Here is a 23263-nt window from a genome sequence, read left to right on the forward strand (position 1 = left end):
CAACGGCTTGAAACATGGCGGCGCCCAGGGTGGCTTCACCCACCGCGTGAGAGGACAACCAATCCCGCGGCCGGAGAGCTGCGGAAAGGCGGGATGGACAGCTCTAGCAGCCAATGGAAGATCAGCGTGGAGCTCGTCGTCCCCGCGATGAGCGCTCAGCTGAAGGGCTTTGGGTTCCAGAGCTGGTTGCGCTCTGGGCTCCAGGTGTGTCTCTGTGTCCTGTAGCTGTTTGATTTGTGTGCTGGTTCTGCCCAGGGCGGCCACTCCCCGCTTCCTGACGATTCTCTACTTCAGGGAGACCGGGACACCTTCAGTCTCTGCAGCCACGTCCCGCTCGGTGACCACCAGCACCCGGGGCTCTCGTGCTCAGCCGCTGGCTGCGCCAGGCCCTGCTGTGTGAGGGCTGTGGGCCCTCAGGTCAATGTGTCAGCCCCCCCGGCCGCCTGGGCAGCTTGTGCTGTGAGATTCCCAGGAGCACTCTGGGTCCAGGGAATCCGTGTCTGTCCGTTGCTCACAAAGGAGCTTTGTTAGAGACAAGCCAGGGGCAGGATCCTGCTGGGCAATGGAAGGTGTGCTTTTGGAGACCCTGGGGAGGGCAGAACACCAACACCTAAAGAAGAGTGCCCGTACAGCCACCACAGCCCTTCTCCTCACACTGCTCCTCATCCTCTCCCAGCATTGCACAGGAGGCTCCTCACTGACTCCCAGAAGTTGGGAGAGGAAGACTCGGTGACAGGACGTCAGGCAGGCGCTCCTGAGCACCTTCTGTGTTTCCCAGGTTCACTTCAAGGCAGTGGAGAGCTGCTGAGGAGCTCTGCAGCCTCCCTCCTGCTTTAGACATTGTGTAGTGCCTCGTGTAGCCACTGACTGACACAAGGCATCTCATGTGTTATTAACAACATTGTCCTTTCCTGCTCTCCTTTTTCCTTGGCAGCTTCCTGGAGTGTTGCTGTGGAGCTGGAGAAGGGGTTCTGGTAGGAGAGGAGATCTGTGGAGTCAGCAGAAGGCAAGACATTAACCTTCAGTTCTGCCAGCACTGCAGTTGGGAAGACTGGGAAGGCACTGCCCCCTGGAGAAGGTCTTGCTGAGCCCGTTCCTGGGGAGATGCTCCAGATCCATCAGAGAGGAGGAGGTTGTGCATGGGTAGGGCTCATGGTTTTTGCTATCACTGACTTGGTCTTACTGAGCTCTGTTAATGACCTGCTCATTTCCCCACTGTCCTAATTGGAATGTAGAGAATTCTCCTAATTGAGCAAAGAATCCCACTTCCTAAGGGCAATCCAGGCAAGGCTTGTACTTATGTGCAGTACACCTGGGTCAGGATGGCTCCTGTCCATCCTCTGCACCAGAGACTTTGGAAGGTGACCGCAGGGATTGCCTGCTCCAGGATCTGTGGATCCACCATCTCCGAGATATGTGGAAGGGTTCACCTCATGTTCAGTCACCTTCATCAGTGCCAGCAAATGTGAGAACTAGAATAGGAATGAAAGGGAAGGAAGCAACAAGTACGTGTTGTTGTGCAGTTGTGAGGTGAGAGGAGAGGAAGCCTCCAGTGCAGAGAGGAAGTTGAACATCAGAAAGACTGTGGGAAGAGATGAAAGAGTCGGGAGGGGAGAGCAAGAGAAAACAGAGCCTCTTGCTTCTCATTCTTGTGGATCTTGTACCACAAGAATCTAGTTTTCTGACCCCCTCATTGGTAAATACCCTGCTGATGTTGCTGTTTCCTCAGGTGAATTGTTTTCCAGATGAGACCTCAGCTGTGCTTCAGCCTGGACATTCCACTGGGTGGTGGAGAAGAGCTCCAGTGCACACCCTTTCCCCCAGGAGACACACGTGGCTGGGCTGTGTGTGCCTGGCAGATGTAGGGGCTGGTTACTGTGAGGGGAGTAAATGGCAGGTGGGAGCAGGTTTTGCTCTGAGCACAGAAGAGGAAGAGTGATGGCAGGCAGTAGGGAGCAGCAGAGATTGTCCACATGGAGACTGGGGACACAGAGGGCCTGCACCTGCTGCCTGTGCTGCCCGTGTCCCATTGGTGGCAGAGGTGACACAAACTGTCTGGCCTGGTGGGCATTCCTGTCCTGGTGTATGTCCTGCCAGAGGTGACAAGGGGACACAGGGGGCTGCCTGCAGCACTCTGTCCCTGCAGGGCAGGAGCTGGGATCTGGGTGCTCATGGCCAGAGCAGGGGGCAGGGGGCTGCAGCAGTCCCTACCTGGCTGGGGCTTGTACATCCCACAACCAGAACATTGTGACCAAGCCCATCCCCCTGTTGAATTGGGTGGCTGGGGGCTGGCAGGGTGTGCCGGTCCCCCCCACCTGAGCTCAGCAAGGACACCAGATGGGTGTGGACATCACCCCGTGTCCCCCTGTGACGGCAGCACTGCCTCCTCCAAGGGCTGCATTTCCTGGTGTAAAACAAAACAGACTCAGTGGTGCTGTAGGAAACTGGGGAAGCCCTTTTTCCCTTCACCTGCCTGTGCCAGCTGCAGAGAGCTGCTGGGCTGGGCCCTGGAGCACTGAGAAAGGGCCATCAGCAGTTCCTGGATACATTACTCGGGGCTCAGGGCCAAGGGTTTGTGGTCAGGATGAAACCGGAGGAGGAATCAAGCGGAGTGGAGATAAGAATTGGGCTGAAGCAAGAGAAGGGGAAGAGAGGGGAAGCCTGTGAGCACAGAGAGAACTGTCTGGCTGAGTGTGAGGAGGGGAGCTCCCGGCAGGGCTTCAGCTCATCTCAGCTGAGCAGTGACCTTCGAGCTGCAGGAGAGACGGGAACCTCCTGGCCGATCCCACCAGGCACCCAGCATCATCACCACGAGGCTGTTGGGAATCATGGAGATCCAGCTGACCAGTGGCTTTCTGTCCTTGCTGTTCCTCGTCTGGCTGCCAACTGGTGAGTGCCCCTGTGCTCGTCTCTCTGCTCTGAACTCTTCCCTTTTTGCATATGCCTGCAGGGAGGTTTGGGAAGAGGCTGCTGCTGCTTTTTCCTCTTCTCTTGCAGCATTCATCCCCCTCTTCTGCACCCTCCTTGCAGAGGGATCCCCCCTGCAATTGTGTGTGCACAGGCTGTGAGCTCTGCCCACGGGGACCCAATATGTGCCAGTGGTACATGACCCCGCAAAATCGTATATGTGACTTGCATTTCAGTTATGACTTTTGGTTCTGTTTCCTCCAGGGACAGTCAGCCAGACAGAAAACTCAGGCATCACTAGGCAGTGTAAACTTGAAATTTGGTCAAAGAATCTCATGGTACATGTGAACTGGTACGAACCTAAAGGTCTGGAGAGGTGGAATCAAACCAACACCACGGCTCAGGGAGAAAACTGTACGAATCTCATCAGCCCCTGCATGAGTGCAGCCCACATGGGAACCTGTGAGTTTAGCATCTCCATCACAAGAATAAACTCAACAGACATTGGAAATGGCACACAGGATACAGTTCCCAGTAAGTGGCAGTGGGTCTGTTTTCATGGGGGTGATGAGTGGGCAGAGGAGGCTATGACCAGCGCTCCCCTGGTTCCCCCATGCACCATTTCCCCTGAAAACATCCTGGGAACTGGAAGGGCCAGCCCAGCACAGCCCTTTTGGCAGCTGCATCTCACCATGGAGCTGCTGGGCCATTGGTTCCTTGAAACAGGACCTGCCATATCCTCCAGCTGCAGCACATCAGCTGAGTGCTGAGGTGGCTGGAGCTGCAGGGGCAGGAGCGGGACAGCCAGGGCCATGGGGTCCAGGTTCCTGCCCCAAAGCAGGGCATGGTGCAGGGTGTTCTCTGCCTCTGGACAGTCTCTCACTCATGCTTCTGTCTTTCAGGGTGTTGCCTTGCAGGACTTCAGACCAATGTCACAGAGAAGATCTGGACAGGTGTGTCCTCACAACCCCGGGGCTGCAAGAGCGAGGGGCAGGAGGAGTCTTCAGGGAAAAAGAAGGAGGAGCAGTAAGGGGGAAAACATCCTGATGTTTTCCCATGAATGGGTGGGAGCCACTGCCAAACCTGGGTAGGCACCAGTGGATCAGAGGTTGTGATCCTGGGAAGGGGCTCTGATGCTCTGTCTACCCCCTGTCTGAGTTCAGATGAGATTTGCAGACTGTTCCCTGCAGAATTTTGTCAGTACCCCGGGGCTGTGGGTGGCTCAGGGTCGGGAAGCCCAGGTTTGGAAAAGAACCACCCCTGTGAAGGAGGCGATGGCAGCGTGTGTGTCCCTGCACAGTGGGATGGTGGCTCACGAGTGCCTCTGTGGTGTTGTGTGTGCAGGACTCAACCTCTTGTGCATCTCCTTTGGCTTAGCGGTGGGGACACTCATCTACACACCCATCCTTGGCTTCCTGCTGTGGCAGCGCAGAAGGAACAGAACAGGTAAGGCTGGTTGGCAGCTCCTCCTCATCTGCTGCTCTGGACAAACCCAGGCTTGGGAGATGTCCATCTTCAACATCCTGCTGCTCCTGCTTGCTCAGTGTTCCCTTCACAAGTCTGTCCTCCTGGACAAGCTGTCCTGGGGTGGGGAGAAGGTTCAGCCCCTCCCTCCCTTCTGGCCAGTTGCTGGTGGGAGCCCAGTTATGGCACAGGCTGTGGTGTGAGACAGCTCTTGCATATCACCACATTTCTAGAAGTGTCCAGCTCAGAGCTGTTCTCCAGCCTCTCCAAGGGCTTTTAAGCCCTTTCCAACCTCTCCTGCCCCTTGGTCATCTTCTGAGCCAGACAGCTCAGACAGCCTCATCCTCTACTACAACAAAAGCAGAATCAGTGCAAATGTGTGCTTATTTTTTTCCTTATTTTCTTAATTTAAAATAATTATCATTGTCATTATTTTAACTGCTATTTAAACTCTGTTTTGTTTTTCAGGAAAGATCACAAGTAGGGAAGTGGCAGAAGTGGATCAGCTCAGCAGGGTAAGCCAGGGGGGGCTTTGCACATATCACTTCTTCCTCCCTGTCAATAAAAGCACTGGCTGTTGAATACCCACTTAAAGGATTTCAGAGTAAAATCAGCTTTGCTTTCTCAAAACATGGTCCTAAACACTTATTAATTCCCATTAAATAGGGGCTTATGAGCGTCTGAGTAGGTGGCACTTCAGAGCAAGCTGGATAATGCTTGGGCAGTGCAAATAGTTGTGCCAGTGGAAAAACATCAGGGGAAACACAGAAAGGAAAGCCAAGGCTCTACTCATTGCTCTCTCCCTGCAGGAAGCCCCGGTGACAGGGACTGAGGACCTGACCTATGCCAACCTGAAGTTTGAAAAGGAGACAAAACCTGCCTCCTCCAGCATCATTTACACCGAGATCAAGCCATCACAACAGAGTGGTGGGGATGCCAGTGCAGCCAGCACAGCAGTGGATGTCTTCCCCAGCAGAAAGGGCAAATGAGGGAGAAGGGAGGGTGAGCAGCTTGTACATCTGTTGGGGTTGTTCTCCCCAAATACTAGGTGTTAGCTCATACAGAAGTGCAATCTTGATGACCAAAGACCCCAATGGCTCCACCACTGTGCTGTATGTTCCCCTGGAAGAAGCCATGTCTCCTGACTCAACATGACAGGACTCTTGAGCTGCTTTTCCCCTTTCCTTCTGCAGCTCCAAGCACAGCCAAGCCTCAGCAACTGTTTTCACTGTCTCCAGTCACCGACAGGCTCCTCTAACAACTTGCTCCATGTTTCAGGAAGGTCCTCGTGCACTGTGTGGCCACCATGGTCCAGGAAGAACTTGGTGTTCCCTTGGTGCTGGACATGCTGGGTGGGGTGGCCATGTCCTGGAGCAGTTTTCTGGATTTTTCTCTGGAGCAGGCACCTGCTGTGACAGGGGTTGACCTTGCTCTGGTTCACTCACTTGAAACACAAGGGACAAATATGGAAAAGCATCACTTGCTTCATAGAAGTGCATTGTGGGTGCTGCTGCCATGATCCACATGGATCTGCTTTGCACTGGGAGTGGCTGAGTGTCCTCATGCATGTAAAGCTTTCCTGCACTTTGGAAAATTAAAAATTGAAAGGTCTCCTTCTGCCTGCAGAAAGGAAGCAAGATGGAGGATCTCCAGAATACCTCACTGTCCATTGTTCCTCAGGGGTTGTTTCCAAGCTATCCCTGGAGGGCCAGGGTATTTTTGGCTTAGAGCAGACACCATTCAGCTCCCACCCTATCCTCATGGAAAGGAGACCTGTTGCTTGCTCTTGGGTGGGATGTGCAGGCAGAAATCCTGCACCCTCCTGGTGGGGTGCTGGGGCAGAGTTCCAACAAGGATCAGAGGAGGGTCTGCGGGCCACCTTGTGTTTGACAGCTGGCTGAACATGAGCCAGCAATGTGCCCAGGTGGGCAAGAAGGCCAGCAGCATCCTGACTTGTACCAGCAACAGCAGGGCCAGCAGGACCAGGGTAGTGGCCACGCCCCTGTGCCTGGTGAGGCACCTCAAATCCTGTGTTCAGTTTTGGTCCCTCATGACAAGAAAAGTGCTGGAGCATGTCCAGAGAGGGGCGACAGAGCTGGGGAAGGGTCTGGAGCACAAGTCTGATGAGGAACAGCTGAAGGAGCTGGGGTTGCTTAACCAGAATATCCAGACAGTGACCTGTCACAAGCAGCCATGGTCAGTGGTCTGCAAAAGGCTCTGCATTTGCTCAACTACCTCAAAAAGAAGAGGAAGGAAAAGTGTGGTCCTTCATCAGAAAAGAGTTATGAACCAATGAAAGTTATGAACCAGAGAAAGCTGGGACAGTCATAGTGCTGCATCATAACCCCAAGGTTAGTGGGGGATCAGATCTGGGAGAGTGTTTTTAACAAGGAACCAGGCAAGAAGCCATGAAATAGCCTTGGAGCAGTTACACGAGTGAGCAAGAGGTGGGGAAACGCAGCCAGGGCTCTTGAGGAACTAGTGGAGGTAACATCTCAAGTGGAGGCAGGAAGGGTGGGGGCAGCATCTTTGGCCATTGGCTATTTTTAAAAAGGTGAAGCAGCTATGGCCAGAGCTGAGGCTCCAAATTTCACTTCTCAAAAAGTTGCTATCACAAGAAGCTAAGCAAGTGTGTGAAGATAAAGCAGTAATAAACCCAATGCCCTCCTTGCCCCAAACACCTCTGTATGGACAGAGGGCCCTCTTGTCTCTTTGTGTGCCCAAGGCAGGTGAGTGCTCACTGCAGAGGAAGCCTGACTCAGGCAGAGAAACAAAAGTAAAAGTCTGGGGAGAGACTTGGCCTCCACTGTGCTCCCTGCCTGCTGGAAAAGCAGCAGGAATCCACAACGGAAAGAACAGGGATATGACTTGGGTCATGATGTGAAAACCTGGCAAAGGGGAAAAACAGAAGACAAGGAGCAGAAGAGGAGGAATGGGAAAGGATGGGGATGGGTGAGGAGGACTCCAGTACACTTGGATGGCATAAAAAAGATGAGAGGCCAGGACAGAAGAGAGAAAACATAAGAAAATTAGGGAAAGAATAACAGAAAGAGAGAGCTGAAAGGAAATGGAGCAGGGAAAGAGGAGAGAACAGATTAGTCAGAAGAAGAGGAAGACACTGGGGGAGGAAAATGGCTCAGGCTGAGGAAGGCACTGACCTCTGTCTTGGAGGAGAAACAACAGGGAGGATGAGGCTGCCAATAGCCAGTGAGGGATGTGACTTACAACCACCAAAAAGGGGATGAGCAGATGCTTATCTTTGCAGTGCCATAAACCACTGCCTGAGGCAGTGGTATAGAGGGAATGTGCAGAGGAGGATGGATGATGCAATACCCCAAAAGAAATAAAGCCACCAAGCTCACTCAGTGCCACAGAGCAGGGTAGTTTTAGTCCTACCTGCTCTCAGCAGCCTCATTTGAGATGTGAGGTCAGTCCTGAACTCCCCACAGGCCACACCTGGCACTGTGTGTCCAACCCAGATCACCTGGAGAGAGGGTGGCTTTGGCTGCCTGGAGCACAGAGTTCAGAGGAGCAAGGAGCTGGTCAGCCACTGGGAGAAAAATCAGAGAAGCTTCACTGCAAATGGCTGAAGCTGCAGATTAAACTCTGCTGCAGGGTGTGTTTACAGTATCTGCTGAGACCCCCTAGGGAAGGGGGCTAAAAGGGTAAATACTCCTTGAAACCATCGTGACAGGATCATACTCCCACCCAGCACATGCTCCACTGCCACACTGTCACCCTTGGAGGGCCTCTGGCACAGCAAGAGCAAGTAAAGCTATTTAAAGAAAACAAGATTATACAGCCTTAACCATCACTGACTGAACTCAGCAGTAGCTGAAAGTGCTTCCAGCCTGTTGGAATTCCAGTTGAGTGAATCAGTGTAAAACAAAAGCTTCTGCTGCTGCTTCCTGCCTCTCTTATCTTATTTACTTCTGAAAGGAAAGCCTAGTTTAGGTTAAGGGCTGCCTTTATCGGGGACCTTTCATGTGAAGACAGAGTCATCTGATCTTCCTCTTCCAGTGAGACTAAGAAAAGGCAATAAAATCCCCAAAAGCCATAAGTGAGCAGAGGCTTTTGCCCATTTCCTTACATCACAAGATAGGAACAATAAGTCGTTTGGACAGGTGGTTTATCACAAGAGTCCTTGGGAGCTGTTCTTGCTGATGACAGAGGCAGGGACTGGGGAGGAGAGTGAGGAAGGGGCCTGGAAAAGCCGAGCTCTGGCATGAAGGGGCTTCAGTCCCAGCAGTGACAGCCTGGGGTGGTGCAAGTGTGAGTCCTAGAGCAACATCTGAATGGTCAGAAAGGAAAGTTTTAACAGTTTTCCTTAACATCTGTTCTTTCCATTATGTATCATGTATTCAAGTCAAGTTTTCAAAGGAACAATTTATGGAGAACTCCAAGAGGAAACCCAACATTTCAACAGTTCCAGAAATCACTGAGAGGCTGACTAGAAGGAGAGACACAGTTAGAATGCCACTAATACCAGCCTTAAAACAAAGGCTTTACTATTGGTCACTTTTATTTCAAGAACAGAACAGCCTTTCATCCCAGCCCCCTCCGTGAGTTTAGTGAGTAACTCAGGTAGCACAGAACAAGCAGTCACATCCTGAAGAGCAAGAGCTCCAACAAAGCAGTCCTCACTGAGACACTGGATGTGGGTTTTCCTCCTCTCCCACCCTGGGTGAGAAGAAAGCCCCGCACAAAACGTGAACAGCTCCTCCATCCCACACCTGTGGGATATTTCACTAACTTCTTACACAAATAAATAGTATCTCATGGAGAGGGAGCAGGTGTCGACCACAGATCATCTAGAAATTAAGTTATTGCTATGTTCTTATGTATTGGACACTGCAGGTAACTCACTTGGTAACCACCAAGAGAGGTGACAGTCTCAGACTGCCCTTGTGTTATCAGTTTGCATTGGACTGAAAGCTGTGGGAGGACAAGACAGATCTTGTTTCATCAGGTCCCTGCCGTAAGGGCAGGAGTTTTCTAGGTGGGACTAAATCTTTGTCATTTTGCTGTAAACAGGTGGGGGCAGGGACTCCCAAAACACTTGGAAATTCATCACGCCTGCCAGACTTTACCAAGAAGATCACACACACTTCTCAGAGTACATACTGCTAAGTATACTCCCTGCTCCTGACTTGCAACAGGAGCTGCTGAGCCACCTTCACGAGGTAAGGGGTTTCAGGTTTAAATTTCAAAGAGAGCAGGAGCCCAGTGTAACCCCAGGGAGCTGAGCCAGAGCTGCTGCATCACCAGGGAAAATCAGGGCAAATTAGAGCTGTACAACACGTGCATTGGGAAATCCGGGTCCTGCCACAGGCACACAAGGACAACCTGACACTTGATTCTGCTTCCCTCTGCTGGCGGGACACGCTGTGACAGCCAGGATAAGAGCAGCTAAACCAAGGTGTAACATGAAGTCTGGTACGTGAGTTGTCAGGTAGCCCAAGGCTGATTACAAGTGATGAGCTCACAGCAGTGTCAGTGCCCGCAGTGCCCCTCCCCACACGGAGTATTGGCCAGAGAGCATGAGTTTGAGAGGATGAGGAGGACTGCAGGAAGAACCTCAGAGTAATGGAAAGGCAGCAGAGTCCTTTGCAGGACATCCAGAGATGTCTTTGTTAGGCATCATGCAGCTGGTTCTCTTTCAGGACAATCTTCTCCCCAGGCTTGAAGGCAGGCATCCCCAGGTAAGGGCAGCTGGCACAGCGGAATGCATCCCCCAGATAGCACTGGAAAGGCAAAGAAAAGCACTGTCTGTAATCAGGGGCACTTTCAGGTGTCTTCCCCTGTGGTACCATTCCTCTAGCTCAAGAGATGAGTATGTTCTTTTCAGCATCGATCAGCACAGAGACCACTTCCCTTCTGCCCCCTTCTCAACACGACTGGTTGGCAGAGCTGTGCAGGGCACTGGGCTCACATGGAAGAAGTTGAGCCTCTGCCCCACCTAGTGTGCCCAGGCTGGGGCAGCCCACGACCACCATGAGGGCCCTGTGGGCTCCCACATGGAGATCCTCAAGCTCTGCAGAAGCTGCACAGGCAGCGTTTGGAAGCAGTGAGCCAGCTCAGGCAGCAGTCACCAGAGAACACAATTCTTACACAGAGATCACGTACTGCAAACTACAGTATAGGGACAAAAATCACTACTTACATTTCCACAGGCAGATTTGGGCTGTGAGCTCTTCTTCTCCTGTTCCAATTCTTCAGCCAAGCCACACGTGCTGTAGAAAAATAGAGAAGTCACCTGTATCTTTCTGCTTAAAGGTCATGAGTCATCAACACTTGTTCCAGCCCTGCTCACATGTGACAGCCCTCCCTCTGTCACACAACAGCTGACTCTGGGACTCACACTCCTCACTTTGTTCTTCAACACCACAGTACTTGCTGTGTGCTATTTCTGCTTGAAATCTAAGAAACTAGGGTTTCAGTCAAGCTGCAGGAACTTGTAGCCACCTTGTAGACGGCTGTTGATCATCGAGGTAATTTGTAGCAGTCACTGGTCAATCCTCATTGTATTTGGATTTACATTCCAATAATTAAGATAAGAAAGGACATGAACCAAGAGAATTAGGCTCTGAAGAACAGCAAATTGCCTAAAATCTTTTTAAAATCCCTCCAACTCAACAGGTTTAATGCTGCAGTTAAAAGGTTCACTGATATGCTAATTCCAGCACTGACCAGTTCTTGCAGGCTTTCTTTTTGCCCATTTCTTTGCAGGATGGAGCTCTGAGGGATGATGGATCTGGCTTTTTCAAATCCTCTGAATCCAAGAGCTCATCAGAGTCCAAAAGGTCCTGAAAACACACCATGGGAGACAAGAAGCAGGAAATGGATTTGTCAGTAGGGAATGACACTGCTGAGTTAGGTTCAAAGAAATGGTGCTATCTGTACACTGGCATTAAAGTGCTGCAGGTGTCCCCTCCTATCCCTGTCTCCTCTCCACCCTCTTCACACCACTGGTCTCTCCAGACCCCACAGAGTAGATGAGATAATTTGCCTTAGGGAGGCTTTTGTACCTCTTTAAGTTGTAAAGCTTCACAAGAGGCATGACTGAAACTATTTAGAATAGGAAAGAAGAGAGAAGGAACAACAGCAAAGCCTCACAAACAAAACCAGATACCATCTCTTCATCATTCATATCATTGGCAGAGAGTGTCCATAGCTTGGCAGCAGCTGGGTCCACAGAGGGTTTTCCTGGAGCCAAAACAAAGGAAGAAATAGCAGTTATTCCAGCCTTTGCCCCATCTACTCCCAACAGAGTTCAAGCCACTTTTGAAAGCCTCACTTCACAGGTTTTTATTCTAGCACTCCCTAGCTGGGAACTGTTTCCCTGTTCCAAGGGATGCCTGCCACTGAGAGCCAGGCAATCCAGACATTTAGCAAGCACCACTCCTTACCTGAAGGACCAGATTTCTTGGCAAAGGAAAGTTTGAGCTGACTTGAGGATCCCACTTCAAAATTGGGCTTCCTGCCTTCTATCTGAATAATGAGAAGGTCATTGCCCTGGTAACCCAGATGCTCTCGGACCGACTGGGCCTCCTCCGCGGTCAGTGCTTCCTTTTGCAGCTGCAATGTAAGATTTGAGGTTAACCTCATGCAGAACCCTGTATTTTAGCACCCAGTCCAGCATTCCAGTGAACAGACAATAGATATTTTCAATCCTGAAGAAAAACACTACCCTTGCAGCAACCAAAGTTTGTGCCAGGCAGTGTCCATGCACATTTACAGCAAACCAGGGTAGCTAAACACCTCACCCCAGGTAACTGCCCAAGGGCAGTGCTGGAAGTGGTCAGTACAAACGTACCTCCTTCACTTCCACCAAGCCAGAGAGAGTCAGAGCTGTGAGGAGCTTGGCTGCTGTCTTGATTTTGCCATTGTTTCCTGGAAGACACAAAATCAGAGAGCAGGAGGAGTGAAGAACCACAATAAAGGTCACCAAGAAACTTGGAAGAGCAAGAGCTTTAGAGGGAAGTACTCGAGCCAAACATCTGCTTTAAAATTGTGCCCTTCCTAGCTTCTAACCTTTTCTGGATAACTATTTCTCAATTGGCTTCCGGGGCAACCTCTCCAGGCATTTGTCAGCTGCACTTAGAACCACTTCAGAAGCTCCTCAGAAACACAACATCTGCAACCACTTAACATTGCACTCTGAGAAGAAGACCAGTGTCCATTGAGCCTTTCAATGTAGTTTAGGAACAAGCCTATCCAGCATTTTTGATAGAAGCAGTGACTGCAAACATCTCTGATGAGCACCTGCTTAAGCACAGGGTAAAACCCTCGCTATCTGGGTTACTGTGTCAGGAGAATGAAAATCTCTGAATGTCGGTCGGGGTTCCTGTCCTTTCCATTTCAGCCTAATCCTCTCAAGAACTGCTGTGCTGCCACGGAGGCAAAATTCTCTCACCTGATTCCGTAACCACTGGTTCTTTCAGGAGGACACGGCCCCCTGGCTTAAGTATCCGAGCTACTTCTGCCAGCAGCTCCACACTGTGCTGCGCTGCACTGCCTGGGACCACGCCAGAGAGGATTACATCAAAGCTGGACTCCCTGTGAGCCGCTGGGAAGAAACAGGAAGATGGTACAATTTTACACACGTACACACACAGCTTAATACAGCAGTTCCACCTCCCTCATCTCTCATGCTTGCATACAACAGCAGTAACTGATTAAAGACACCAGTCACAGAAGCACAGCCAAGGTGTATCACGTCCCTGGCTGTACTGCCCAGGGTAAGGGTCAGCAGCAGGTGCTGTCATTGTTCTGAGTGCTGACTCCCAAAGCGGGAAGGTGTCAGCTCACATGTCGGCAGCACCCTTCCGTTTAAACAAAGCAGTGAAAAATTAAGCTCATTCTTACACTGAGACAGCTGGTTAACGTTTTCCACAGAGACACGACTATCAGCTCCCACCAGCGCCTGAATTTTATCCACCAAATCCTTCAGGGCTTCGACGGGCGAGGAGCTGTCCCAGACGATGGCCACGCGCTGGCCCGGAGTGACCCCGTACTCCCCCATTTCGGCGGCAGCAGCAAAACTGGCAGTGGCTGAGAGAGGAACGGGTCAGGGGAGAGAGAGAGAGGAAGGGTAAGTGCCAAGCACAGCAGGAACCTCTGTGGACTGCGACTTCATCACGGAGCATCAAGTTGTTTCAATAAATGGGGATAATTTTTCTCGAGATGGGCAGCACAAAGTTCCCGCAAGCTGAGCTTTAACAGGACATGAAGGAAGAGCTACACTTAATGGCATAATTCAGTTTCTCTCCAGCTGAGGGACTAGTTTTGCTAGGAGACTGCAAGCCATGCTTAAAAAAACCCAACAAAACCTTACCTGCTTTCCTTAGAGATTTGAATAAGCCAAACACAGGATTTCTGGATTTCTAGACTAGTGACAGCTATTTCACATTAAACACTGCCTTGCCTCTCCTACTCCGGACACGTCCGAGCAGAATTTGCTTTCACAGTGCATGAGAGGGGAAAAAAAGTAACTTTTGGCATTCCCAGCATTCCAGATTGAGGCTCTCCCACTGCTATGATTGGTGGCACTGGGTGAGCAAATCACAGGGAGGCAGGAGGGGAACAGAACATGCAGTGAAGTGACAGTTTTGAGAAATCAGTCTCCACTAATATTTTATACAAGACTGTATTCCTGATGGAGCAATAGTATCCCATCACCACCTGTTCTCACAGCAGCACCAGCTACTGAGCCCAGTGACCTCCCTTCTTTCCTCTTTCCAACACAAACCTATTTTCTTCCTAATTTAACACGACCACAGAGAACAGAGAGCACTAGTGACCAGCATAGTTGCCTGGTGTATCTTCCATTAGCTGCAAGCCACACACTTATTTTGGGAGAGCCAGTTGTAAGCAAGGTCTTTACCAGGAATCACTACGTGACACATTCTGGTTAATGCCTTATTGCCACCACGTTGTCATGAAAGCACAGCTCAGGGATATGCTGTACCAAATTTAAATGCAGTCAGGTGTGGAGTGGATTTTGACCCCCGGTTCCCCTGGCTCTGTGTGCCGTGGACACCCCCTCTCTCCTGGGAATTGCAAACAAGTTCAGAATGGGACAACTTTGTGCCTTGTCTGAGCTACTCCAGTAGGAATTCACATTAATGCAGCTGCAATGCCAGCCAGATAAGGAATGAAAGATCTTGGATGTACACTGCAGGTTATAGCACCTCCCAGCTGGCCTTGCATGTGTGACACCAGCTAAACAGCTACAACAGACAGTAACACTCATAAACGCACATATTAATCCCATAAAAACATCACCTTTCCCAAGAAGGCTGAAAATCCCAACAGATACATAAGCTGTTAGGCTAAGATAAACCCAAAGTTTATCTGTTAGGCTAAGATAAAACCCTTCCTCTCTGAACAGCAGGTTGTGACCTTTCAAGATCAGTCAGAGCCCAGACTGCACCAACAGCAACCCCAGCTTCAGCCAACAGCTCCCCGAGATGCAGGAGGAGGCCAAGGGCTGGATCCGCGTGCTGGGGGTGAGGAGGGGCCCTTATCTCAACGTCACACGCATTTAACAGTTCCCGAGCAACGGGGCAAGGGAAGGGGTTAAACAATACGGGGCGTTCAACAGCTTAGAGAGCCGCAGTGTTGGAAGGGGGTGAGCACGAAGGTCCCTTCCAACCCAAACCATTCCAGGGTTCTGTAGCACATCAGGACTAAACTCGAGCCTCCCGACGCACTCCAGCGGCCGGGAAGGATCCAGCTTCCAGCGGCCGGGAATATTCGAGCTTCCAGCGGCCGGGAACGCTCCGGCTGCCAACGGCCAGAACGCGGCCCAGAGCTGCGGGCCCTACAGCACGTGCGCGTTTTAAACACATGCAGAACGGGGCGGAATAAACCTCTCGGTCACCGAGCGGGGACGGTTTAGAGGGAGCAGGAACAGGATACGTGATGGAATTTGGTGAAGGAATCATATATATATACACACATAAAGACACCCACACCCCTCCGGCAAGCCCTCGGGACAGACTCTCAGGGTGACAAGAGGCCCCGCTCCCCTCCGCACTCACCTGGCCCCGCTTCGCCCCCTCGGCGCCGCTCGCCCGTCCCGGCCTGACGCCGTCACCGTGACGTCATCGCGCCCTGCCCGCTCCCAAGATGGCGGCGGCGGGCGCGGCGCGGCGCGCGGGCTGGCGGCTGTGGCGGGGCCGCGCGGGTGAGGGGCGGGGGGGGCGCGCCCGGGCCGGGAGCGGGGGCGGTGGTGAGGGGGGAAGACGGGGGGGGGGGGTTGCGCGCTCCCGTGCCCGTGCACGCCCCCGTGCTCGTGCCCGTGCCCCGGGGCGGGGCGGGGCGGGGCAAGGTGAGGTGAAGGGCAGGAGGGCTGTGAAGGGAAGCGGAGCCGGCGGCGGGGGCTGAGTGGGTGGATTCGAAGTAGGGGGCCCGTGGTGGGGGTTTTCTTTAGGAGTGTGGGCGGCCGAACGAGTTTATTAAAAAAAAAAAAAAAAAAAGTGGGGGTTTTCTTTAGGAGTGTGGGCGGCCGAACGAGTTTATTAAAAAAAAAAAAAAAAAAAGCTAAACGTCGCAGCATTGAAATTAAAAGCTCCTCCAGCGTGCCTTTGAGTCACATGAGAACCCTGCACAGTGTCAGCAGTTGTGTATATTAGGGCTGCTCACGTTCCTGAGGGTGACTTGTCTGTTCCTTCCTTTGAACACCTCAAACAGGACCCAAAAGGGGAGAGGGCACGTTTTGGTGCCTGGTTTCCAGTCCGAGATTCAGAAGCTCTTTGCGATACGTGCCATTCTCACTGTTCTTCCCCTCGCAAAACATTTTTCCTTTATTTTTTTCAAGTGAATGTGAGCTCAGCTGAGAGCGGCAGTTCTCGGAAGTGTAAAAAAACACACCCCGAACTGTGGTTCTTTTCAGCCGTGTTCACCATAACTCTCTTCTCCACCTTAATTTTCTGTGCTTCCTCGCGTTAGAAGGAGACACTGACTCTCCTGGTTTCCCTTTCAGTGGTCAGGTGCCAGCACTACCCACCAGTCCGAGCTCTCCAGGCCTCGGCCGTGCTGAGGAGAGTCTCCGATGAGCACAAGAAGGAACCCTTCACACCTTCCTCTCAGCAGCAGTTCGATACACATCCAGCTGGTCACCAGCCCGAACAGGAACCTCAGGGCCCTCGCCCCAGGTAACTCAGCAGCTCTTCCCAGCACAGCCCTGCTGACAGTGGGATTGCAGGGCTTTGCTTTCCTGAAACTCACATCTGAAACTTGAAGACAGCTCTGGAGATCCAGAATTAAGGAGCCTCAGACTGCAGCAGCTGGTTTGCTGGTTTGCTGTGACAGTGCAAATTCCACTGTCCACCGTGGAGACACGATGGGATTTGCTTCTAAGAGGGAACCTCTCTTGTCTGCAAAGTGCAAGTCTTTGTGTCTGGATTTTTGTGTAAATCTAAACAAAATATGGACAACATGTTGCCCATATGCCTATAACTATAAAGCCCATGTTGGAAAAACCTGTAGTGTAGCTTTTCTGTAAAGGAGGGGGATTCTGGAGCTGAGTGGTCTCCATGTAGGCACCCACATTGAGCCCTCCCTTAGTCTTCTCTCAGAGCAAAAGTTCATTAAGAATCATTTTTCTGGAAAGGGAAGGATTTTACAGGAGGAGGCCAGATTTATAACGAGCAGGTCCCAAAATGTGCTTGCAGGCAGCGGTGGCAGCGAGTGAGTGGCAGAGTCCAGGGTGCTGGTGTTTGGTGGTGACGTTCCCCTCACTGTAACAATACCTTCTCATAGTTACACTGGCCAGGGCGGCCAGGAGTCTGAGGACTATGAGAGCGAGGAGCAGCTGCAGCGTCGAATCCTCACAGCGGCGCTGGAGTTCGTGCCTGAACATGGCTGGACTGCAGAGGCCATTGCAGAGGGAGCCAAGGTATGTGGGGAGAGAAGCAAGAAACCAGTTGAAAACTGGATGGGGCTGAAGTGCAAAGACAGCCAGGCCTGCATGCTTCCCCCACATACTCTTGGGCCATGCACCCTAGTCAGCAAATGCTACCGGGCAGGAATGTGTCCCAGCTGCTACAGGATAACCCCTTCAGAGTTAGACTAAGGCATGATGTAGTGATCCTGAAGAGAGGAAAACACATACAGGAAGTTCTTGTTAATGCAGCATCACTTTGTTTAAATTCATATAAAGTCTTTCACAAAAATAAATACAACATTTTTCCTAGCTGGATCCTGCCTAGCAGTGTGTGACCTTCTCTGTGCTTCTCCCTTCTTCCTACAGACCCTGGGCCTCTCTGTTGCTGCTGCAGGGATGTTTCACAGTGATGGCAGTGAACTGATCCTCCACTTTGTGTCTGAGTGCAATGCCAAGCTGTCTGAGCTGCTGGAGAAGGAGCAAAAACTAGTGCAGCTGGGTGAAGCAGAGTGAGTATTGGGTATGAGCAAACATCTTCCTTGGCAGATTTTGGGAACTGGGTGGACAGGCCACCTGGGACACAGATACTTTAAATTAAAAGTATGATTTACCCAAATAAAACCATGTTCCCAGATACAGAGTAGGACCAAAAGTATGAAGGATATATAATACTTTGCTTATTTATTGCTGAGGCACATGGAGATTGATCTTTCAAGATCAGAATTGAGTTTGACTGGACTCTTCTTAATTTTTTTTTCCTTATCCAGGAAGAAGCCTACAGATGAATTCCTGAGAGATGCTGTGGAAGCCAGACTGAGGATGCTGATTCCATATATTGAGAAATGGCCCCAGGTATAAAAGTAATATCAAGATTATCTCTTTCTTGTGTGTGTATTTTAAACACCCTGTGTCTTTCAACGTAGTCTCTCCACCAGATTAGTTCAAGGTTGTAAATTAAACCCTTGCTGGTTTCAAATTATATGTAGCCTTCAAGAGGAGATCAGCCTTGGAAGGAGGCAGTTAAAGGTGACCTTAGAACAACTGTTCCTTGCAGTTCTGGAAAGGCAAAGCTCTCTGTTGTTCACTCCACCCATCTGGCATCCCCAGGGGATAACCTGTGTCTCTGCTCAGTCCTACTTGCAGTGTCACTGCAAGTCAGGCTCCATGCAGGGTTGTTCTGGCTGCACCAGTATCACCTGACACCTGGAAATGCAGAACTGCTTTACTGCAGAAACTGCCCTTCTGGTGTGTGACTGACAAACCCTGGGCAGCCTGAGGGTAGGGCTGTGAACTGAGAGGGCTCCATGCTTCAAAATTCACATTTTACTCTCAAGCCATTCTTGCCAGGGTGGGAAGGGAATTCAATTGTGGCCACAGTAACAAGAAAAGAGTTCCCAACCTTGGGCTGCAAAGATTGCTGCAAGGTCAGCCTCTGTCCAGAACCACTGCTGGCCTCTGGGCAGCTGAATCCAGCACTCCATGCAAAGAGAGAGGGCACAAATTTCATGTTCTTCTTCCAGATTAGCATAACTTGCCTTGTGAAGGAATGTGGGTGGTTTGTGACTCTCCTGGCATTGTGTGATTACGTTCAAAGGCTGCAGGATCCCAGCAGGGCCATTATGGCTGGCGCTGTTGTGCCCTGGGTTGCTGCTCTTGAGTTCAAAGTCAAATTCGGAGAAATGAGAGAGGTGACTCCCTGCCCACAGGGGCACAGGGTGAGTCAGCTCAGCCTGTGCCGTTTCCATGCTGGAGAGGCAGCTCAGGAGAGACAACACAGTGGTGTTTGAGCTGAGCAGGGAGCTTTGGGCTCCAGCACGGGCCTAGGCCTGAGCTCACCTGCCACACTCTGTGTTCCCTGCACATCCCGCCGCTTGGAAAGCCTGGTGCTGGCTGCACAGAGCTGGGAGGACTTGTCACTGGGACCTGGAGGCGAGGCAACAGCAACAGGGAAAATATAACAGAGCAGAGCACTGTCGGTCTGCTTTAATATTACATCCTTCTCTCTTGGACTCTCCCGTTTGTGTGTTTCCTTCGCAGGCCCTGAGCGTCCTGTTGCTCCCACGTAACATCCCCTCCGGCCTCAGCCTCCTCACCAGCATGATCGATGATATCTGGCATTATGCTGGGGACCAGTCCACAGATGTAAGTCTTTGTGCTTTGCAGACAGGCTGGTTCTACCCCTCAGCACTTCAGCAAAAATGACAGGTTCAAGCAGGCCTGGGGCCACATCCCTCTGGAGAGGCTGTGTTTGTTGAATGGGGAAGACATTTCAGAAGCACCCAAGGTTCTTTATAAACTACAGTCTAATTTCTAAAGAGACTAAATGCAAATTAGCGCCAGTGGGATTAGTGCAAATTAAAAGGACCTACTTTCCTATGCTCTTAAGTGCTCTTCTTTTTCATTTTTGAAGGCACAGATTGTTGGGATTCTGAGACTAAGAAGTTGATCCCGTATTCAGTGAGCGAGCAGTGTCTCTGTCAAACAGCTCTCTTCCACCAGCAGTAGCATTTACAGACTTGACTTGAAAACCTTTAAAGAACCTACCTAAAAATACCAGTAGCTTATTAAAGCTTTCATCTTTCTGGCAGGAAATAAAAGAAAATTATAACCTTAATTAAAGCAATTAATAAATTACTTTAATTCTTATAGATGTATGAAGAGATGGAAAAAGCTAAATGAGCCATTTTAACAAACTACTTTAATAAGCTTCTTTTATCTGGGTATAAAAGAGAAGCTACTGCAGTGAAAAATAAATAAGACGACAGAAAAATTAAAGGAATGAACCAGAAGAGAACTGAAAGAACATGATTGCTTCAGGAACTGAAAGTCCCTTCTGGGTTATGAAAGTCAAATTGACATGTTGGAGCCAGTGTCTGCACTGAACTGTTCCTAAAGTGTCCTCACTGACACAGGGATAAGGAGAGGTTCTAAAGTTTGTGTTTTGTTTGCACCTTCTGACTGGTTACATGAGTTTTCTGGGGAAGCTGTGATGCTGAGCCCGCTCCCTCTTTCCCAGTAAAGGGGTTTAAAGTCGCTTGCAGTGGATCCTTCTTCCCAGTGCCAGGAGCTAGGCAGAGTGTGCCCGTGCCTCAGAGACCACCTCAGGTGGGTTTTTTGGAGCAGGAGAAGAATCAATAGAAAGAGTTTGGTCTCAGGCACGTGATCCAGCTGCAAGTGGCAACATGCCCCATGTTTCTCCCCTTGTTATAGCTTGCAGGTTGTGGTGCCAGCAGTGGAGCTTTCCACTCAGCTGTTGTTTTTAAAATCAAGGCCCGTGTTTTCATTTTTCCGTTGCTCTGTTATCATGAATGGAACAACCAGAATTTTTTCCTACGCAACAGCAGCAAATGGAATTGAAGACCGGCTTTAAAAAATTTTTATATATTTCATCTGCCTCAGGTGCCACTGGAAACTATGAGGAGTTTGAGTTATTTTGTGCACCTTTGCATTGTGTAACCCGTTGGTGTAACGCACCTACAGCACTGCTGCCAGCACTGTGCTGATGCATTTTGTGACTCAGCAGGCAGCACTGGTATTTCAGGGACAGGACTTGGAAAAGGTGTGATGTCCTGCACAGTTCTGTCCTCTGTTTGTTCCCTTTCTTCATGGTTGTCTCTGGTGCGAGCGGCAGCTCAAGTTATGTATGAATGTGGCTAATCAGGTCTGAGTTGGAGCATTGCATTGCCTGGCAGCCTGTAAAGCAAAGGTGAACTGTTACACAGTGCACACAGGCTGGGCAAGGAGGACTTGCTGCCTGCTGCAGGTGCCTGCTTGCAGCCAGAAGCAGGTGGGGGGGGTTGCTCAGCAGTTTTAGGCACTATCCATGTGATCCCTGTCCGGTGCCACTGGAGCAGCTGTTCTGACAGGGACACATTTTAAGGGGGGAAGGAATGTGCTGTCGGTGTGTGATTTTCCTTTGCCATTCTCTTGATCTGCATTCAGGCCACACCTTTGTCTGTCTCCTCTCCTGCCCTTGCAGTTTAACTGGTACACCCGTCGGGCTGTGCTCACCGGCATCTACAACACCACTGAGCTGGTGATGCTGCAGGACTCGTCCCCTGACTTCGAGGACACCTGGCGCTTCCTGGAGAACAGAGTGGCCGACGCCATGAACATGAGCAATACAGCCAGCCAGGTAACCTGAGGGGCAAGGCACACGTGCAGCATCCCCCTGCTCCCCAGGGGTATGGGCAGGCAGACCTGGCTTTTCCGTCAGGCAGATCCCACAGCTGCTGAGAGAGCCCCTTGTGCTGGCAGGTGGTTGCTGTTGGTTCAACATGAATAAAAGCTTATGTGTTTTCTAGTAGGACATGTAGGTGCCCTGTGTGTCAGACTGGCCCAGTGGTTGGGAGACAGCCCAGGAAACCTCTTCTGTGTGTCTTACCTCTGTCTGTCATTTGTCTGCAGTGCTGTCAGCACCTTTCTGTAGCAGATAGATGCTTGTTGTGCACTACTTCTCTGTGTTTGGGGGCCACAAGTGCAACTGCAGAAGAAAGCAAAAGGCCCTGTTCTCCCTGTGTCTCCCAGGTACAATCCACTGGAGAAGCTGTTGTCCAGGGCCTGATGGGAGCTGCAGTTACTGTAAGTAATGCTGAAACCAGCAGGGCTCTGAGACCAAAATTGCTCCTGTCCCCTTCCAAGCTGAATGCCAGCATGGTTTTTCCTCCCAAATCTGGGGGACAACATGAAAAAGAATTGTCTTTCATAACTTAGATATGTTTAAGGATGATTTCCAGGGTAGTTTGGGAGTTAGTTCATGGTTTTGTGGTGAAAGAACTTGCAATAGAGCAGAAAGAAATTAAGTCTGAAGCTGCAGGGTGAGCTTTAGGGATGAGAGACAGGTGATCAGAATAAATACAACTGTTCTCCATTGCTTGTCACAAGATCTCTCCCTCTGCCAGGCCCTGTGCTGGAGATTGTAAGGGAGGGTTCGTGCCCCCATGGACACTTGGGAGGTGGCACCTGTCCCTGAGCTAGAGCAGGGTGACTTCCTCAAGCTGTTTCAGTTGACCTCAGTGTCCTTCCAAGAATTCATTCACTTCTTGGTAATGTCCTGGACTGCTTTGTGTCCATACAGAGGGAGCTGCGCTTCCTCTGGGATACAAAACAGCCCTTTCTGTACCCAGGAGTGACTTTTCAAGGGCTTCAGGGCCTTGCTGTGGTTCTATTTTTGGACAACTGCCATTGCATTTAGCAACAAAGTGATTTCCTTGCTATCAGAAATACATTTTCCTTGTATCGAGACAAGACAAACAGGCTGGAACATAAATTAGAAATAATTTTTACTGATGAAGAAGTTCTCAAGATTCTCTCCCACCTCCTTCCCCCTGCAGTTATGGTGGAATTTAGTGTCTCTCAGCCTCTGTCATCTTTTCACACCTGCATAATCCAGAAGGGACCTTCACTAAAAAAATCCTGGTGCTCTGTTTGTGCTCTTTGGTCTGTCCCTGCAGTAGATCCACTGCACAGATAAACGGGAGGAACTGGATGGCTTCTGAAGGGGGTGGGTTGTAGCCAGGTGTTTTAGAACAGAATCATCCCAACACATAACTATTAGGGGGGAAAAAAATCTGACCCTCCCATGTCCAGGGGTGCTGTGCAGGTGTCCCCAATGTGTCACTGTACAGGTGTCCTGAGCTCTCCAGGTCTCTGCAAAACGGACGGGAGAGCTGAAGGCCCCGAAAGCTTAAATTCACTGTCAGGGTCTGTGTGGCCGCAGGAACAAAACCAAGCTGAAACTTGGAGAGCAGGTACCGTTCAGAGGGGTGGCTGTAGGTGGATCCAGGGACATCCTTCACCGCCTCCCGGCCCCTGGCCCTCGCCCCCACAGCTCAGCTCCCAGCACACGGCAGCTGCTCCGGGACACCGGCTCTAAACCCGCTCTCGCTGTGCCCGCAGATCAGGAACCTGGCGGGGCTGAACCAGCGCCGGTGAGGCGGGAGCGGCGGCGAGCGGCCCTTTCCCCGGCACCAATAAAGTCGTACTCTGTCTTGCACGGAC

At 50.9% G+C, this 23263-nt stretch overlaps 3 protein-coding genes across 9 annotated transcripts; 2 read left to right on the plus strand and 1 right to left on the minus strand.

The window, feature by feature from the left end:
• The first annotated feature begins 4 nt into the window (after window positions 1–4).
• Window positions 5–7315, plus strand: LOC108501937. Of its 5 annotated transcripts, none has more exons than XM_017824302.1 (9): window positions 5–204; window positions 935–1143; window positions 1730–1897; window positions 2760–2889; window positions 3172–3441; window positions 3810–3860; window positions 4252–4353; window positions 4840–4886; window positions 5181–7315. In XM_017824302.1, the coding sequence occupies exons 2-9, from the start codon at window positions 1105–1107 to the stop codon at window positions 5358–5360; spliced, it is 987 nt and encodes a 328-aa protein (XP_017679791.1). In that variant the 5' UTR covers window positions 5–204; window positions 935–1104; the 3' UTR covers window positions 5361–7315. The 5 variants fall into 5 exon arrangements, with proteins under 5 accessions (XP_017679791.1, XP_017679793.1, XP_017679792.1 ...); XM_017824303.1 differs by lacking the exon at window positions 5–204 and adding an exon at window positions 391–569; XM_017824304.1 differs by lacking the exon at window positions 1730–1897.
• A 1530-nt stretch (window positions 7316–8845) lies between these two features.
• CIAPIN1 (cytokine induced apoptosis inhibitor 1) lies at window positions 8846–15514 on the minus strand. 2 transcript variants are annotated; one of them, XM_017824316.1, is made up of 9 exons: window positions 15417–15514; window positions 13240–13425; window positions 12788–12940; window positions 12188–12264; window positions 11781–11949; window positions 11504–11577; window positions 11062–11177; window positions 10535–10604; window positions 8846–10115 (listed from the first exon to the last, which is right to left on the minus strand). In XM_017824316.1, the coding sequence occupies exons 2-9, from the start codon at window positions 13394–13396 to the stop codon at window positions 10005–10007; spliced, it is 927 nt and encodes a 308-aa protein (XP_017679805.1). In that variant the 5' UTR covers window positions 13397–13425; window positions 15417–15514; the 3' UTR covers window positions 8846–10004. The 2 variants fall into 2 exon arrangements, with proteins under 2 accessions (XP_017679805.1, XP_017679806.1); XM_017824317.1 differs by lacking the exon at window positions 15417–15514 and adding an exon at window positions 13709–13825.
• On the plus strand, window positions 15283–23255 carry COQ9 (coenzyme Q9). Of its 2 annotated transcripts, none has more exons than XM_017824314.1 (9): window positions 15283–15307; window positions 16361–16532; window positions 17140–17275; window positions 17630–17772; window positions 18031–18115; window positions 19301–19405; window positions 21243–21398; window positions 21791–21844; window positions 23162–23255. In XM_017824314.1, exons 1-9 carry the CDS (start codon window positions 15298–15300, stop codon window positions 23195–23197), a joined length of 897 nt encoding a protein of 298 aa, XP_017679803.1. In that variant the 5' UTR covers window positions 15283–15297; the 3' UTR covers window positions 23198–23255. The 2 variants fall into 2 exon arrangements, with proteins under 2 accessions (XP_017679803.1, XP_017679802.1); XM_017824313.1 differs by lacking the exon at window positions 15283–15307 and adding an exon at window positions 15502–15562.
• Window positions 23256–23263: the final 8 nt, after the last annotated feature.

The sequence above is a fragment of the Lepidothrix coronata genome, unplaced genomic scaffold (genome assembly GCF_001604755.1).
Source record: "Lepidothrix coronata isolate B3197 unplaced genomic scaffold, Lepidothrix_coronata-1.0 Scaffold110, whole genome shotgun sequence".
In the NCBI taxonomy this organism is placed as follows: domain Eukaryota; kingdom Metazoa; phylum Chordata; class Aves; order Passeriformes; family Pipridae; genus Lepidothrix; species Lepidothrix coronata.